At 40.9% G+C, this 18,354-nt stretch overlaps 1 protein-coding gene across 2 annotated transcripts in view; it reads right to left on the reverse strand.

The window, feature by feature from the left end:
* Nucleotides 1-3,134: 3,134 nt before the first annotated feature.
* Nucleotides 3,135-18,354, reverse strand: part of WDR20 (WD repeat domain 20) — a 57,502-nt gene continuing 42,282 nt past the window's right edge. For both annotated transcript variants that reach the window (XM_079996013.1, XM_079996014.1), the window contains exons 3-4: nucleotides 16,642-17,922; nucleotides 3,135-3,951 (exon numbers count right to left, since the gene is read on the reverse strand). In XM_079996013.1, the coding sequence (XP_079852139.1) occupies nucleotides 3,898-3,951; nucleotides 16,642-17,922 (1,335 nt within the window). In that variant the 3' untranslated portion in view covers nucleotides 3,135-3,897. The remainder of the gene's footprint in view (nucleotides 3,952-16,641; nucleotides 17,923-18,354) is intronic.

Consider the following 18,354-nt stretch of genomic DNA (forward strand, 5'->3'; position numbering starts at 1 on the left):
TAGTGCTATTAGCGGCTTAGGGGCTTAGCGGATCAGCTGATAAGCGGCTTAGCGGATCAGCTGATAAGCGGCTTAGCGGATCAGCTGATAAGCGGCTTAGCGGCTTAGTGGATCAGCTGATAAGCGGCTTAGCGGCTTAGCAGATCAGCTGATAAGCGGCTTAGAAAAGGGGGGGAGGGAAAAAAAACCCACAGGAACTTGCAAGACATTTTCATCTTGCGAAGCAAGCCCATAGGAAATTCGTTTTGCGAAGCACCTCCAAAACGGAAAACCCTTTCGTCTAGCGGGTTTTCCGTCTTGCGAGGCACCACTGTACCTATTGAATGGCAAAAGCTTCCAATCTTGCTACCAGCACAAGTGAAAGTATCTTTAAGCATCTTCAAGCACAAGCATTTCTCAAGTGTATTGACTTCATTCAGATCCAGAAAGTTAAGTGCTAATTCATAGAGCAGGTTCCTATTTTTTAGAAAAATTACAGACATCCACTGTTGGGGGAAGTGCAGCAAAGGATCCTAAATACTGTGCTGATTAATTTACACGCCAAATTCATGAAAGGCTATTAATCTCAGTACCTCCCACCCACACTGATTTTTGCATGGCATTGTAAACTGGTTCTGGGATTTATCCCATTCCACCCCACTTCTGAGGTGGACTTACCTGGCAGGTGCTTTTGGGAAGAGCAGAGGCAGCTTAGAAGACGTGCTGCTTCTAGGTACCCATTGGCAAGTAAGTTAAGAGTGCAGTGCAGACACATTCTCTGCACGTCACTTCTGGCATGCTTTCTTCCTGCATCATCAAGGTAATATAACATAAGTAGCCTTGGGGGGGGGGGTCACACCAGAACCCTTGAAAGGCACAAAAGGTAGCCAAGGACTGGATTGTTCTGCTGTTTTAGTGTTTACATGCAAGTGGGAAATGTCAGGTTTCAGCTTTGAAATCAATGCTGGCTCTTTTTCATTTGAAGCTTGTAACTCATATAGCTGATGTGGTCTAATCTCACAAGCCAGAGAGGGAGCTGCATGCAAGTTCCGAGTCAAGGGATGGGGCTTCAGAACCCCTCAAAGCTGCTTGACCTGACCCACAACTAGCAGAAGCGAAATGTCATTCATCCAAAGCAAGCAAAAATACACAAGTTTGCCCACTTTTTGCTGGTCTCAATTCAGCTTTTCTCCCTTGGGAGTATGTTTTGTCACAGCTGTTCTATTGAAGCCTCCAGCGCTGTCATATGACAACTACCACCAACTGGGAGGGGCAGAGACTTCTTGCACAGCCCAGAAACTCGCAACTGTCAAGCCACATGGGTTTCATGCGTTCTGAAGTAAAGCTATGCTCCCAACTTGCATTTGAACTTGAATCCCGCCATAGAAGTAACTTGTTCATTATAGTTCTGCCTCTTCGTGATTCAGGCTTTAATCCAAATTCTACTTACCTGGGAGTAAGCCCTATTTAATTCAATATGAGTGACTTGTGATTAGACACGGTTATGAGTGCAGCATTAGTCACAACGGAGGAGCAATACTCTGGTGAACAGGTCATGAAGTTACTACTCAAGTGTTTCTTGCTCATATATTTAAGTGAAATTGTATACACATATACTAACCAATGTGGAAGTTATACCAGGTGGGGCTGCCAGTACAACTCTCCTTGCTACTGGGGCTTTGCAAATACTTGCATATATTTAAAAGGTTAAGACTGCAAATACTTCCCTGTACAAATAAGAGCCTACGCAAGTCATCAGGTAGGGAATCTGTTTTCTTCTTCTTCTTCCCTTTTCAGACCACCACAAATGAACAAGAAAGGCAGGGAGGCTTTGATACACTTTTGAGTGTCTTAGTTTGAAAGGGGGGTAACAGCAGCACTAACTAATACTTGTCTTGATTACATGCCAGAGCAGTCCTTTGGAAAAGCGGAAGGGTTTCCCCTATTCGTTTATAGCCTGCCATTCCTCCTGAGGGAGCCCAGGGCTCCATGATCCGATTTTGAAACATGCTGTTCAAAAAAGTGATTCGCACCACTTTGAGAAACATGGTCTGACAGATTTAGATCTAGCTGCAGAGTTTTGAATGTAACAGGCAATATGAGTAGCTAGCTGCCTGCCTGCCCACACCCATCCAAATATATAAAAAGCTATCTTTGAAGACCAGAGCTTTTAAACACAGGTGAATATGACTAAATGTGTTATGTTTGGGGACCAGATTTTGTTTTTGTTTTTGTGAGGAGGCATTAAAACTTGTCATGTTACTAGATATGTTTGGGGGGGGGAGGGATAAGAAGACTACTTTAACTCAAAAAGTTTAACTCAAAAAGTTAAAAAGGTGAGGCTTTCACTATCAGGAAAATAATACCCAGCCCTCATAGACCCTGGTATCAAGCAGACAGCATTTTCTTCAATGAATATTAATAAAAATAGCAATAATCTATTACTTATACCCCGCCCATCTGGCTGGTTTTCCGCAGCCACTCTGGGCGGCTTCCAACAGGAGATTAAAAATACATTAAAACATCAAACATTAAAAAACCTCCCTAAACTGGGCTGCCTTCAGGTGTCTTCTAAACGTCATATTTGTTTATTCCTTTGACATCTGATGGGAGGGCGTTCCACAGGGTGGGAACCACTACCAGTGAAGAACTGAATTGAAATCTAGTGTCTTTATACTGTTCAAAATCAGTTTAATACTAACTAAGCAGCAGTTAGACTTTGTAGGCTGTCAAATCTCTCCTCCAACAGAAGACATGTCTTTTTCTGGAAAACAAACTGTATAGTTTGACACATTATTCTATTGTATCAACCTATTTCACTGTATTGCTCTTACACTGAATTTTAAACCAACATTTAAAATTACGCTAGCCTTAAAATATGCTACATTGCATTTCTAATATATAAAAATGGATAGTCCTACTGTTAAGTGGCTAACCTTGATTAGAAAATTAGACTAATTTTAAGAATTGATGTAGTGTTTAGAATATAGTGGGGAATTATTATGTCTTATAACAAAGGGCAAGCTTGGTTAAATAGGTAGTGAATCCAACCTGAGTGTTTCCAAAATGAATATGCCCTGCATGTCCACGCCAATATTACATTCAAAAAAGATTACATCACAGTTGATTTAATTTAAACAGAACATAAACAAAACTGCATATTCAAGATAGTTTAATATGTATTTTCTGAATTAGAAATATCACTTTCCTAAATGAAAATTACTAGTGTAATGACTCATTTCTCCCCCGATCACTGAATTACATTATTTACACATATAATACAGATTGATTGTAGCTCAAAACATTATTAAAATAAAATGTTTAATAGATACAAAGGATCTCTTTCCCCATAACATAGCTTTAGAGGGTGTCCAAACACCCATTTAAAAGTAATTTTCTACTAGCATTAAGCTATTTAAGTGCAAACAATCTTTTTTGGGGGGAGGGGGGAACCTCTATGATTGCAGCATCCATCTTCCTGAATTACATTTATGAAGCCAGAAAGTAATGACTTTCATTTCCCATGAGAGCATTCTAGACTAACCATTGCTGGATAAAAAAAATCAGTGCAAAAAAACCCAACAATGAAGTTCTAATTTATATAACCATTAAACTTATTCAGATTTAACAAACATTTTGTTTTACAGAGAAACTGGAAAAGTTATACTATTTTTAACTGCAACACCAAAAGAAGTATTTTTTAGCAAAATCCTTCTTTTGGCCATCAGCCTAAATATTAGCTGTAAAAAGAATTCATTACATTATTATTTTTGTAAAACACTATGTGATTCACATAACTCCAAGTTTACACTCTGCCTTTAAGAATTTGTGGTGCTCCCTGGCTGAACAGCAGCTCCTGGTTCCATTGCCATTACTTCTTGTTCTGTGTTCAAAGATTTGCTAGCAGAAATGTGATGGCTATACTACAGTTCCACTTGGAGAATTGGCCTGGTTTTGGGATGGCAATAAACCCTGCAAACAAAGCAATTTGCATTAATCCAGCAAGAGAACCCAGCATTTAGTTTTCTAAACAGTTCTATATATATCTGTAGACTTTCAGTGCACAGTGGCATTTGCATATTATGACTCCAAAGTGATAGATCACATTGTTTGAACGTCTTAACACGAACGATTTCGCTCTTTATGTAGCAGTTTAGTTCAAAGTAACTTATAAGATGTAGATCATAATTAGAATTCCAGGGGTGTAGCAGCAAGGAATATGGTTGCTGCTTTAAAATGAACATGAAGTATCCTGATAAAACGTGACGAAGTGGGTTTTAGTCCACAGAAGCTTATATCACAGTATGTATTCATTTTCAATAGGCCCCAGGAATCTTGATTATGACCGTAGTACGATTAGATTTTAGCTCATGTCTTACAAAACTTAAGCTATCCTATTAAAAACATAAAGTCAGTGAGCTACAGGGCACATTTGTGCCACAAGTCTTTTACCAGGAGGTTACGATCAACATGTATCTCTCCCTGCTGTATGCGCCTTGCAACCATAAGACACAGGTATTCGTGAGGGGCTCTTCAGCCAGATGTTTCACAGTGCAAGCTGGAGCCCCTCTCAGCCACTGTATCTATGCCAAGCAAAGATGCTGCAGCCTATTGTTTCTTAGATGCAGAACTGCTGGTTGGGGGGAAATAATTACCCTGCTTTTTCAAATGACGTAATGGACCCTTCCCAGCCTGTGGATCTGCCAAGCCAACAGAACCAATGTTGCTATGTCAGACATAGACATCACAGGGAAGCAACCCTTTAATAGGAAATCATTTCACCTCTAATGAAACCCACAAACGGAACACTAATAAGCAACTGCAGCTAGTGGTTGCGCTTGCAGTGAACTCTCACGTTTCCAATTAGCATTTTTTTAAAAAACTTGAGTTTTAAACAATGGGAAATGCTCGTTTCATATTTAATTTGCAGCTCACTTAGCAACAGTTTCTCCAATCAGAAACTGATCAGCAAGGCTAGCAAAGCTGGCTTTAGAGATACGGTTCTGAACATTTCTGTATTACACCCCTCCCCTAACAGATACACTGGCATCTACACCTAACTTGGGTGCTTGTTTTTTTAGTTTTGTTTCTTAAATACCATTGTTCCACTTTAAGTATGCATGGGGGAAATCCCTCATTTTGAATACTTGGTTTTGCAGGTATTTTTCTTACCTGAATATTGTGAAATTCAGGTTGGATCAACCAGATAGGCGGGGTACAAATCATTATTATTATTATTAATTGTAATGTAGAATTAAGTCTTCAGAATCTACAGGAGCTCTTTTGGGGTCCGGCCCAAATACTGAGAAAGCGCTATGAAAGAGAAGTATACTCCCTGCTCTTGAAACCAGGTTGGACAAAAGTGCCCTGCTTTGGAGAACACAAGCTACCCAGACCAGAACCTGGCCTGATATTTTCATCTCTTAAAAATGTCTAAACCAAGTTTATTCAAGATGACATTTCAGGTAGCAGCACAGAAAGAAAGACATAGCTCCTCCGGGTGCACTAGGGTATTATTCAAAGTGTCTTCATTTTAAGCCCAGTAGCCTAACCACTGTTTTGGTAGGCACACACTTTTCATATGACAGTGTTATGCACAACATAGTCTAGCACACCCCACACCAAAGTTATGTCCCAGAGAAAAATGTGTAAAACTGCTGATTTCAAAATGGGAAAGGAGCCTTTAAAAAAACACCACTCTGAATAAAGAGTATAGCATTAGCTAGAAACATGAGACAGGAGAAAGTAGCAAACAAATGTGAAGTCAGATCTAAACCATCTGCACAAACTTGCCATGTCATAGGAGTGACAGCCCCACAGTCGGATTCAATAGGCAAAATAAATGCTAATGGGCAACCCTTAACCAACGTAGTTAAAAAACACAGTCTGTTCTGTGGCTGATATCTGTATGGTCACTATATTCTTTACGTTTCTCATACATGTCAATATTAATAAACAAATTGCTTTACTTGGTTAGGCCACAGGTCCAAATGATGAATATCATCCAACATCAATGATTTACTGTTAACCCAGGTGTTCATAATCAGAGTTTGACAACAAAATTTGACTTAATAGACAGATGTCTGTAGTGGTGCTCTCAGCTGAATTGATAAGGATCACTTTTCACTGCCAAAGTCCCCATGGTTCATGCCTCCAGATTTCATTTCTGCACATTTCCATAGCTCTTCACAGCCACCATTTCTTCTCATCTGTCACTGCTGGGGGGCAGGGGAGGAGAGAAGGGGGAACATGTCCCCATTTCCAAGGCAGCTGGACCCATGATCTCCTATGGTGTGACTGCACACGCATCCCATTGAAAAAACGTAGTGCAGAGCAAATACATGTATATTTGGATATGTAAATGTACTCAAACATATATCCCTAATGCAAAGGTGTGTTTGGATGGGGAAATAGATCCCCCCCCCATGCACAGACTTGAAAAACTGTCAGAGGTGTGTAACTTTCCCAACAATTTCTTTAAGCATTAGTATACAGCCTCTGAACGAGCAAGTTCTAATTGGCTGGCTGTGAGCAGCTAGCCTGACTCAGGAGCTCTGGACCAAGAGAAGCTGAATTCTGTGACCTGTATGATTATGAAGAAATTACATCTATTTGCTGGATTTGCATAATATGTTCTGCTTCTGCCAGGCATGAAAATCTTATTCATCCAGCATTCTGGCTTCTTAGAACTTCTATGGCATGTACCCATTCAAAACTATCTATGAAACTATAAATGCCGGAAGTGTGTCCTTTTAAAATAAAGCAATGAAATGAGAGGCCATCATATTCTAAACTCTGCATAAGGTGGGTTAAGTATGGGGGGGAATTACAAAATATGACTATTGTCCATTGGTCCAAGTATTCTGATTAACAGCAGCTCTACTTGTTAAAATCCAGTTTAAATCCTTTAACTGCAGGTGCTTGCCAGTGAATCTAGAATCTTCTGTATACAAACACCATGAACTCTCTCCAGGGCTGGCCCGATCATTAGAGAAAGTGAAGCATCCACCTCAAGTACCTGATTTTGAGTATCATTAAAGAGCAGGAAATTGCGGCTTATTCTTTTTACTGCCAGGAAGAAGTGCTTGAAGGATTTTCTTCTTCAGGTGCCAAAATAACTTGGCTGGCCTTGGGTACTATGTACCTTGAAAGAGGGCATTTGATGCTCTATCAGGCAACATCATATCTAGAGCAGGCCCAGTTTGCAACTGAGCTATGGACTTTTGCTTGCGGAGTACACACAATAACAGCCATTGCTAAGCCCAGCTTTAATGATTCATTTTTCCTCCTATAGCCAGTTGCCAGTAATAGATCCATTAGCCATAAGTACCGTATTTTTTGCCCTATAGGACACACTTTTCCCCCTCCAAAAATGAAGGGGAAATGTGTATGCGTCCTATAGGGTGAATGCAGGCTTTCGCTGAAGCCTGGAGAGCGAGAGGGGTCGGTGCGCACTGACCCCTCTCGCTCTCCAGGCTTCAGGAAGCTCTCCGCAAGCCTTGGGAGCCCGCAAGAGTTCCCGTCGGGCTCCCTAGGCTTGCGGATAGCAGCCTGCATCTCGAAGCCTGGGGCACACTGCACAGCGCGCCCCGGGCTTCGGTTCCCTGACCTGGTTTGAAGGCTGGCGGTGGGGAGAAGAGCGCTTCTCCCTGCCGCCATCCCCACAAGCTCGGGGGACAGCAGGGAGGCGGAACGCCGCCATCCCACTGTTCCCCGACCTGGTTTGGGCTTCAGGCAGATACCTGCAAGGCGTGGGAGCCCGGCGGGAAGTCGTGCCGGTCTCCCAAGGCTTGCGGAGAGCTGCCTGTTCTGGGGGGGGGGGAATTTTTTTTTTTTCTTTATTTCCCCCCACCCCCCAAAAAAACTAGGTGCGTCCTATGGGCCGGTGCGCCCTATGGGGCAAAAAATACGGTAACTAAGAATGAAACATCTATGTTCAAAGGCAAATTGGGCAGTCTTTGAGCATTGCTAGTTCAGCAAGAGTTGGCAAATTTTAATATTCTAATTGTCTTCTATTACTCTTTCCAAGTTCTAAGCTGTTCAAGCTAACAAATGGTGACTCCCGTCAGCACAAAGCTGTTTAACAGTATAAAAATGACCTTCAAAATTATCTAAAACACTTGGGCCTGGGTCCAGAGAACTACGTGACTAATTGAAGAAGAAGAAGAAGAGTTTGGATTTGATATCCCGCCTTTCACTCCCTTTAAGGAGTCTCAAAGCGGCTAACAGTCTCCTTTCCCTTCCTCCCCCACAACAAACACTCTGTGAGCTGAGTGAGGCTGAGAGACTTCAGAGACGTGTGACTAGCCCAAGGTCACCCAGCAGCTGCATGTGGAGGAGCAGGGAAGCGAATCCGGTTCACCAGATTACAAATCCACCGTTCTTAACCACTATACCACGCTGGAACCAGGCAGAGGCCCTTCTCGGTAGAAGAAGAAGAAGAGTTTGGATTTGATATCCCGCCTTTCACTCCCTTTAAGGAGTCTCAAAGCGGCTAACATTCTCCTTTCCCTTCCTCCCCCACAACAAACACTCTGTGAGGTGAGTGGGGCTGAGAGACCTCAAAGAAGTGTGACTGGCCCAAGGTCACCCAGCAGCTGCATGTGGAGGAGCGGAGACGCGAACCCGGTTCCCCAGATTACGAGACTACCGCTCTTAACCACTACACCACACTGGCTCTCATTTGATACCCAGAGAACTTTTGTATTGATCAGTCAGTCCCCATCACCACAGGCCTGTTCAAGGAGCACTTAAGTATAAAGAACTTCTCATACTTTATAGTTTTCAAGCTGCTTAACAAACTAGCTCAAATACTGTGTGCGGCCTCCATTCACTTCTCCCCAAGTACAGCAATTTAAGCTGTGGAACCCTAGGGTGTTAAAATATTATTGTAGTTCCATTTTGCTTCCTTTAATAACTTTAAATAATAATAATAATAGTAATAGTAATAATAACAACCACCACCACCACCATCCAGCAAATGTTATGGGCTACAACTTCCACATCCCTGATCATGCTGGCTGGGGCTGAAAGCAGCTGGATCCCAGCAACAGCTGTAAGATCCCCAATTATCTAATTCTGTTAAAGCTAGAAGTAGGACATTTCAGCTCTGAAGTAATAAAGAGTTTGAAAAAGATCACTACTTGAAGCCTGTGTGTTCTATTATTCCCTTGTGGGTATTTTTGGTATTGTTTCATCTGTTTCTGGATAGTGCAGGGCTCTGGAGAAGAGTTTGCTTTAAACCCAAATAAGAAGAGACTTTCATTTATTATAGTGTAGATCATTCCTATTTAATATGTATTTATCCCCTAAATTTCCCAACCAGGGAAGAATCAAAATATATTTAGTGCCTTGGGGTGCAGCTGACATCTGAGCTGGTATGCCCCAAGTATAGAGATATAATCAGGGATCAAATATATCTTGGCTTTGTGGGGCTTGGGAAACAGAAACCATCAACACTGTAATCAATGGTTTTCTTATAAGATGACATTGATCAGCTTCAACAAAATCTATTACATGCATATCTCAGTCACATGTGGGAAAGAAAAGAAGCTTAGCAGAGACATTGTAGAATAACTGAAGACAGGTTTTCTGTAGGTCTCACACTTACTATATGAGGATCAATAAATTTTCACTGGCCCAACTTTCCATGGTTATTATGTAGGCATCCCTTTCAAGTAATCATTTACTCGATAGAATGAAAAGGTAGCTATTTCTCTATCAAATATAACAAGTAGGGCATAATACATCTTGAATCTCTTAAGGTACCATCCTTAAGTCTAAGGAGGGAATCCAGCTGCTCTCTCTATTTTTTCCTTTTTGTTTGCACATACATCGGAGTGATTGAAAGGGTTCATCTACCATCCACAGAAGGGAGACAGGATCATTCCCTGGTTTCCTTTAAAGAAAATTGACTGTATCAGAAAGGTTGTACAAGGAAACTATCAAAAAGAAATCCAACTATGATCAATATAAACCTTTTCTTTTCGAATGCTTGGCACATCAAGACAGGAAAAGGTTCTTAGAACGATTCAAGTATTTTTCTTGGGCAAGCAGACAAAGTTGAAACAACATTGCTTCTATGCAAATACTCAGGGAGAAAACCGGTACCTTGCATAACACACTGCAACAAATATTGAGACAGTGAGAGCCAAAGCTACCTGACAAACAAAAAAGGCTGCTCTCTTTAGGCGCAATAAAAACAAGCTATTCCATTCAAGACTGGTTAACAATGGGGAGCCCTATGAAACGCATTTAGGGGGTGCAGGGGGAGGCAGAATCGCCAAAATTTGCCTGCCTCCCATTCATCTGATGTATTACTTCTGTTGGAAGACTTCACTGGACACCACTCAATCTCTTTACAGAAATTAAGACTGCATAATCTTATTGATGTAATGTAAGTTCTTCTTCCAGACTTCTTCTCAAATATATCCACTTTCCCTTTTGCAACATACTCTGCTTCTATCAATGAGACACGAAAAAGCATTTGGCAGTAATTGGGGCACCGTGCTCTAGTGCACTGCATGTCACTTCTACAAGGTCTATTGCCAGGGGTACCTAACATGGTGCCTCCAGGTGTTGCTGTGCTACTTATTCCATCATCACCAACCATCAGCCAGGCTGGCTTGGGCTGATGGAGGTAGGAATCAAATGAAATCTGGGGGGTACCATACTGGTATCCTGAATATAGCAAACTTCAAGGAGCAATAGCCTTCATATGTTCAAGGTATATACTCTCTGCAAGTAGGATCACACACCAAGATATGGTTACGGTTGCTAATTTAGCAGAAACTGCCGTACCCACTGAGGAGCTTGTCTCTCTCGTCAAGTTTGGAAGCTAAGTTGCCCAATGGCCAAAATTAGGGGTGATCCATTCAAAAATTAAACTGGAGCCAGTGCAGAGAATCTTCAAATGCTTTTCCTGGGGAAAGCTATATGCTGAAAGTCAGATTAGACGCTGGGCTTCAAATGAATATGATCTTGCTGTGACACAGACTCTGTACCCGAAGGTAGTGGTCATATAACTCTTCAGCAAGGACAGCTCCACCCCCTCCCCTTTTCATTCTGTGTTTTCATAAAGCTTGGGGAGGGGGGGTTACTGCTAGATTTAAAGCCACTTTGGTGCACAGAGGCAAATAGACAGGAATCAAAGGAATTGGGTAACTAGAAAGTAACGTAACCGAACAGTAGTAGGAAGTATGGCTTTGGAAACCAAGTTGGGAGATGGATTTTTAAATCCATATTCAACGTGCCAGCCTGGGGAAGATACCTTCTAGTGACAATACCATGCCTGCTTCTGATACAATTAAGAACTCTTGCTTTTGGAGAGAACACAGAAAGAACCAAGTGGTCTAACCAAATTTGAATTAAATTTTGCCAGCAACATCCTGCAGTATCAGCAGCCTACATTACCCAAACACTTCAGAGTTGCACGAATCTGTGTTTAAAGTTAGCCTTGGGTTGTCCTTTTATGCACTTCATTCTGGTGAGCAGCCCCTAAAGCCCTTAAACATTAACGTGCATTGTTGATAAACAAAAGAGCTCCTGTAGAATCCAAAAGGCATCAATTCTCCATTCCATTGGTTGTTTAATGGATTTACATCATCATCTTACCTTCTCCCACAATTCCCTGTTATTTAAACTAGAAACACCAATTTTAACCACGCCCACTGCATATTTTCTCATTTAAGTCATATAACAATCCAGTATGGTATCTATGACAGTTCAAATGGACATGAATTATGACAGATCAATATAAGTAAGTAAGTCAAAGCTGACATCTGAAAATTGTATGAAATAAGAGGTTGTACATTGGTCATTTATAAAAATGGCAGTTACAGAGGCAGCAGTTTCACGGTGGCCATTTTTTGTTCAGGAATATGCTTCTTCCTGCATAGAAGTCTTAACTGCGGCAGATCAATATTAGAACTTCAGGCATGAGAAGCACTATTGACAGTTATCTACATTTTACAGTTCAGTCACACTTTTTATTTAATGTCAGTATACAGAGGACAACCCCAGTAAATTATTCTGTAATGTCAAGTATTTAGTAGGGTTCTTCAGCTGAAACAGTGACATAAAACGCTAAAAAATAAGCAGTATGAAACAAACATGATTTTTTAAAATTATAAATATAACAATACTTATTAAAGCTTCATTATTATTGCAACAGTCAATTTAGTTTAACAATTTGTTATGTTAGAAAGGCTCTTATGAAATTTATTCAAGTTGTCAAGAAATTAGATGGACGTTTATAAAGAAAATACATATGAATTTTACTGTTGATTTTTTTTCACTATATCATTACAATTTTGTACAGTATCACCTAATGTGTCAATCTTAACAAATTCATGTATACAGATTTCATAAATGCAGGAAAAAAGTCTCGCTTTTAAACTTTACACAAGTTATGTGACAGTAAATTAGCTGGTTTTCTTTCTTTAAGAACACAAGCAGGCCAGCAGTTATTCTAAATGCAAATTTAGTAGCTTTAACGTGGTAGGAGGAGACATATACAGTCTTTTCAAGTACATAACTGAGTTCCAAAAGATCAAGCATTTCTGAAAAGTCTTTAGTAAGAATCTTTCCCTCCTAATCTGGACACCCACATAATAAGGCAATTACTCTTTCCTGGCTTCACAGAAGTAACTGGCCCACTCTCAACTGGGCAGCTTCTTAACCTGGTGTACTAAGCCAACACCAATCCCGAGAACTTTGCATGGCAATATTTCAAGGAATCCCAACTCCCGTTTGTTTATGGTTCAATATATTTCATTTTATATCATGGCAACCTCAAAATCAAGAACTGATTTAGCAATTCCTAACCATCCCTGAATTTAAAATTAAATCAAACAAAATAAGATAGTACTTCCCAACAGCACTTTATACTTCAGTTCTAACAAATGAAATGCCCTTTGCCAATGAAGATTTAGTAGTAAACATGACGTCTTCCCATGCCCAAAAAGTAAAACAAAATGTCTGTTAAAACAGCAATGATAGAACTCATTTAAACATGATGCTGTACTATATAGTTCCTGTTTATTGGAAAACTAAAGGACGTTCTATAATTTAACTCTAGATTTTTCCCTGTACAATATAGTTCAAATAAATATTCTAAATTTCATGTGCATTTTGTTGTACAAAGTGGTAACACATTTTCTCAGCCAGGGTATATGCTGCCATTTCACTCAACTACTGTATTCATTTGCAGTTGTCTATTCTTTTTTACCATGAGTTTTCCGGTTAAGTAGTGGCAAGTTCCCCTGAAATTACAAGGGGTTGTAGATCAGGGATAACAATGCTTTGGCCCTATAGGTTTTACTAGACTGCAGCTCCCATCATCCCCAGCCTTTGGCTCTGCTGCATGGGGGTTGATGGGAGCTGCAGTCCAGTAGCACCTGGAGGGCTGCAGATTAGCCTGCTACTGAAAGCAACACCTCCATGTGTGACAGTAGCACTGCAAAAGAAATGCAAAAGCTTTCCTGCCATCTCTGCCATACGATGTAATCAGGAAGGAAATGGCCGAGAGATAGATAAGCAGTTTTGTCTTTCCCAGTAGTACAGCATATATATATATATATATTTTTACAAAGTCATTACTGAGAAGTTTTGTTTCCTGTAGAGTAGGTAGTTTCTCCCACAAATTAGTGCACTTCTAAAATGTTGCTGCGGTATGCAACATGGGCTTGTCCCATGTTTTCTGCTGAACATGGTGCTTTAGATCTGAACTCGTGTTTAAGTAGCATTTCAAAAGAGAAAGGAAGTTAAGGAAGCTCAAGACATGGTGCGAATGCTACACGGAGGTCATAATGTTTGTAGCGTAGATCTTCTTGCTCCAACCCGGCAGCGAGTCTGTCTGTGCCCTATGGCGGTGGTGGGGGGAGATATTGTCCAGTGACATCTGCAGGGCACTACATTGGCTTCCTCTGCCCTATGGGTCTCTGAGACTCAAGTCTAGCCAAGTATCATCCAGACAAAAGCTGTTTATTCTAGGGAGGGACTGTCCGTACCAGGGATGGGTTAGCCTGCGGCTTTCCAGGTGTGGTCAGACTACAACTCCCATTGTCCTCAACCATCAGCCATGATGGCTGGGGCTGAAGGGAGCCCAATACAAATACCGCAGGTTGCCCGTCCCTGCCTATTCGAACCCTGTTCTTCTCAAGAAAATAACATTTGCTTTCCTGACTGCATCAGCCTGGCAGACAGACAGGTGAGGAAGGAAAAAGACAGGGTTGGCTCAGTAGCAGTGAGGTTTCAAACTGCGCAACTGGTTGAGTCTTCTGGCCCATTTGCTCCTCAAACTGGAAGTTTGTGGCCCTTCTTTCCAATTGAGATCCTCTGCCAAAGGGTGGGTGGGAAACAAATTCAGCAGAGGAAAAGGCCAATGGAAGTACTTTTCGAGGAGTCTGGGAGAGAAATGTCAACGCGGGAAGGTAGCAGCTTTAAACTCTTTAAAAGCTACGGAACTAAACTATAGGCAAGACTAACATATGCAGTGTATAACCCAAGGGAAAGAAATATGTTACCATGAGTGTTTCTGAAGACTCATTAAATAAGTATAAAGTTTAGTAAGTGCTCTCCTATAGAACGAAAATGGTGCTTATTAACACCTTTCTGGAACAAAGACTTTCTTGGCCAGAGCCATGTAAACATATCACCTAACTTGCTAATTTAGGCCAGCTGAGTGAGCTCACCGACTGCAAAAATAAAGCATAATAATAATTTGAAACCCATTCTAAATAAACACATCCTAAACAATATGGCATTTACATCAGTGTGTGATATTAGTTTTCAAAGACCTAGTGAACAACATCAGCATGAAACTTACCTTTAATTAAAGATTTCCGCATTGGCCAAATATAGAAATCCTAGCTTTTGGTACTGCATACTTATCTCTGAAATATTTGAAATGTGCTCCAAATCAAATTGTCATTTGCGTGCAAGTTACGACCTGTACCGATTAAAGACAACTTCTTTGCAGAATTTTTACTTAATAGAAATGCAAGTAGCCAAAGGATGAATGTTAAGTTACTTTAGAATATAGTAAGCAGAGGGGCTTGGATAGCTGCCAACGATAGCTCAGCAATGCACATCTGCAAAATTACCTTCAAAACTGTTTGGCCCCTGGCACAGAAATACACACATTTCCATGATTTTAGCACTTGGGAACATAGACAGTTTTGTCCTTTATCCTTACCATTTGCTATTCCCCCTGCACGAAAAGCAATGCCGTATTTTTCCAGATTGTCTATCCAAGATAAGGCATACAGGTGACATTACATACCAGAACATGTTTGATAAGATTTCACTTAAAATATCCAATTATTACATATTTTAGAGAAGCTGTGAATCCTTACAGTCAAAATGGGCATTAATGTCTACTGGAAGAGTGTTAATTTTGTAAAACAGATGCACTTCAGAAACTCTCAACAATACTTTCCAAGTTTTGGAAGATTTAGGAACCAAGTTTAGGAACCTTCAGGAAGATCTACAGAAGATAACCAGCTGCCATTTAGGGTCTTTTGCTGGTTTATCCATCATAGGCAGAGATCAGGAGAACCCATGTGTGCATTCCAATGCACACACTGGGCTTCCCAAGTCTTTGCTTGCAGCTCTAACCCCTCACACAGTGTTGGGTTCTGAATTAAAGGATCCCCCCAACCCTTAATGGTTGCTTTTGGGGAGCCCCCTCTGAGAAGAGCAAGCCAAAGTCAACCAAATTGCATGCCCAAAAGCCACCTCAAAAGTCTTGGAGCTTGGCCATAGCCTGCAAATTGCCCATGAGTATTTGAAGGCAAAATAATTTTTATCAGTAGAAAGTACTAAATATTAAATAGATAATTTCAGTTTCTTAACATGAAAGAAGACATCACTAGTGCCACATTTTAAGCCTGTGGATTTAATGAAAAATGCATGAATTAAAAATACCTTTAACACAAACGTTCTGTAAAGTGATTAGGGGGTAGAAATGAGTAAGGGATACAATTCACTAGGAAGCCTTTTTTTTAAAAAAGTGACCTTACATATTTGGAGAAGATTGATATTAAAGATCAGGATATTACAACGTATATTTAATACCAAGTTTATTCAAATTTTAAATGGCGACACTGAAAACTGCTCTTGAGATGATCACCGAAGGAGGAAGAGACTAACTTTTGGAAAGAAAAAAAAAAGTGAGAACAGACCCTGCTTTATGGATTCCTGTCAGAATAAGTGTTCCAACTTCAATTTACCCAGAATGCATGTTATGCAAAGCTACAGCTTACCCAAGCTGCAACCAATCCGATATCCTGAATGCCCTTACAATTCTACCCTCACTAGTTGATTTTTTTTTTTAGATTTGTCTGAATCATGTTATACAAAAATAGCTTTTGAAAATATAGGAAAACTATCACGGACACTTTGGATACACAACACTTCTCCAGCTGGAAGGCAACGGTATTTCAAAAGAACTTTACCTGGGCCAGACACTTCAAATCGTTCAGAAATATGGCATGCAGTATCCAAAAGTATGGCTCTGAGGAAATAATCTTTTCTTTTTTTCTTTTTCTTTTTTTACATTAAGCATAAAGAAATTTTATATTCAACATTCAGTTATGTTTTGAGAAAAACTACCTATTCAAGTTCTACTTCTTTGATGCAGCATTAAGGGTTAAAACTTACCACTTTACCAGGCCTTGCCCATGTGCAAATAAATCCCTCCTGACAAGCAGTGACTATACAGTCTTCAAGAAAAATTAACACAGTCAGTCTTTCGTGTGCTATCTTTTTACAGATAAGAGGCTCTAACAAAGGAACTTCCTCCATTCTGGGACACAGGGGCGTTCCCAAAGTTTTTGCTGGGTCCGTTTTGGTTTTAGTAACTAGGTTCAGTTTGTCACTGCTCTTACTAGATATATGTCCCATACTATGGTTTCGCTTGTGGTCTTTTTCATGGTGCCTCTCCTTCCGATCGTGTAGTGATAAGGTTGCAAACTTACTAACGCCAGAGGCAATGGCGCCGTCCATGACACTGCTTTTACTGCCAGAATTGGAGACGGCAGAATGTGGAAGGCTATTGGACCGTGGAAGAGGAGGGGGCACAGAGTTCCCAGGTGTTGTGATGCTGTTTCCATTGCTGCCTGGATTAGCTCCACCGCTTCCTGCAGGTGGGCTGGTTGCATTCATGACATTTGTGTGTGTCCTTGCTCTCGAGAGGGGTTGGTGTGGGAAGAGGATGTCTTCTGTTAGGTCCCATAAGCATAGCTGCGTGTCCTGGCCCACTGAACCAAACCTGTATGTTACACTTACTGGACGACTGTCCGTAGAGTTCCTTTTAGATAGCCTAGACTGCGTGCTATTTGCTCGATCCCTTCCAAAATGAAGGAGGTCTTGGAAGTCCTCGTCACTGCCGCTGAATTCCATCGGGTCGCTTTCTTCTACGCTAGTGGTATACGGATCAAAGGCCACAACGCTGACCCAGGATTTGTGCCCGTGGCCTCTAGCTATCACTCGGCAGTCCACAAAAGACCAGACAGTCACTAAGTCATCTTCTCCGCCTGTCACGATGTATTTGCCATCGGGGCTCCAACATGCGCACAGCAGCCCTCCAAAGTAGCTTTTCATTGTACCGTGCAACTCCACAGAATCAAAGTTAAATACACGAAGAAAGCCATCCTGGCTTACACATGCCAAGAATTTCCCATCTGGGGAAAAAGCAAATTCGTTCAGGGCCCCCTCGCCTACTGTCCATTTAAGCAAAGGGTTTCGTGTAGATTTGCTCTTGCATGTATGGACTGCAAAACTTTCTCCTTGTTTGAGTAGCTGATAGTGTGGGGCTGTGGTACCACAATTGTGTTCCACATTATACAAGTACATATTGCCACTGGAATGCGCTACTAGGAAGAGGCTTTCTGAACCAGGAACCCATTTTACACAAGTTACTCTGGACTTGTCTATTAGTCTCTGGAAAACAAAGGAAAGAAGGTACACATCAGAGTCATCTCAGTTTTGATTTTTCATTTAATAAGGTAATTAATTTTCTGCCAGTCAGCATTTAATACACAAAGTTATTCTACTTGCAGAAAACAAGCTTATGACTAATAAGCTACTGTGTGCTTTTCTTACCCCATGTAGATCTGGAATAACATTACAATGGTCAGCATAATTTGTGGCAAGCCTCCCTTAACACAGTTCAGTGAAAAAAAGAAAGTCAGGCTGTGTACATTCTGGGAAGAACTTACTCATCAAATCTGAATCTGACATAGATTTGGGGGGGGGGGGGGCTGAAAAGACAACCACTTAATTCGTCCTTGGAAAAAGGAACCTGGCTTTAAGGATCCAGAAGAGAAGAAGCAATTTAGTGGAATAATGGGACCACTTTAGGTATTATAGCTC

The sequence above is a fragment of the Podarcis cretensis genome (genome assembly GCF_951804945.1).
Source record: "Podarcis cretensis genome assembly, chromosome: 1".
Classification (NCBI taxonomy): Eukaryota; Metazoa; Chordata; class Lepidosauria; order Squamata; family Lacertidae; genus Podarcis; species Podarcis cretensis.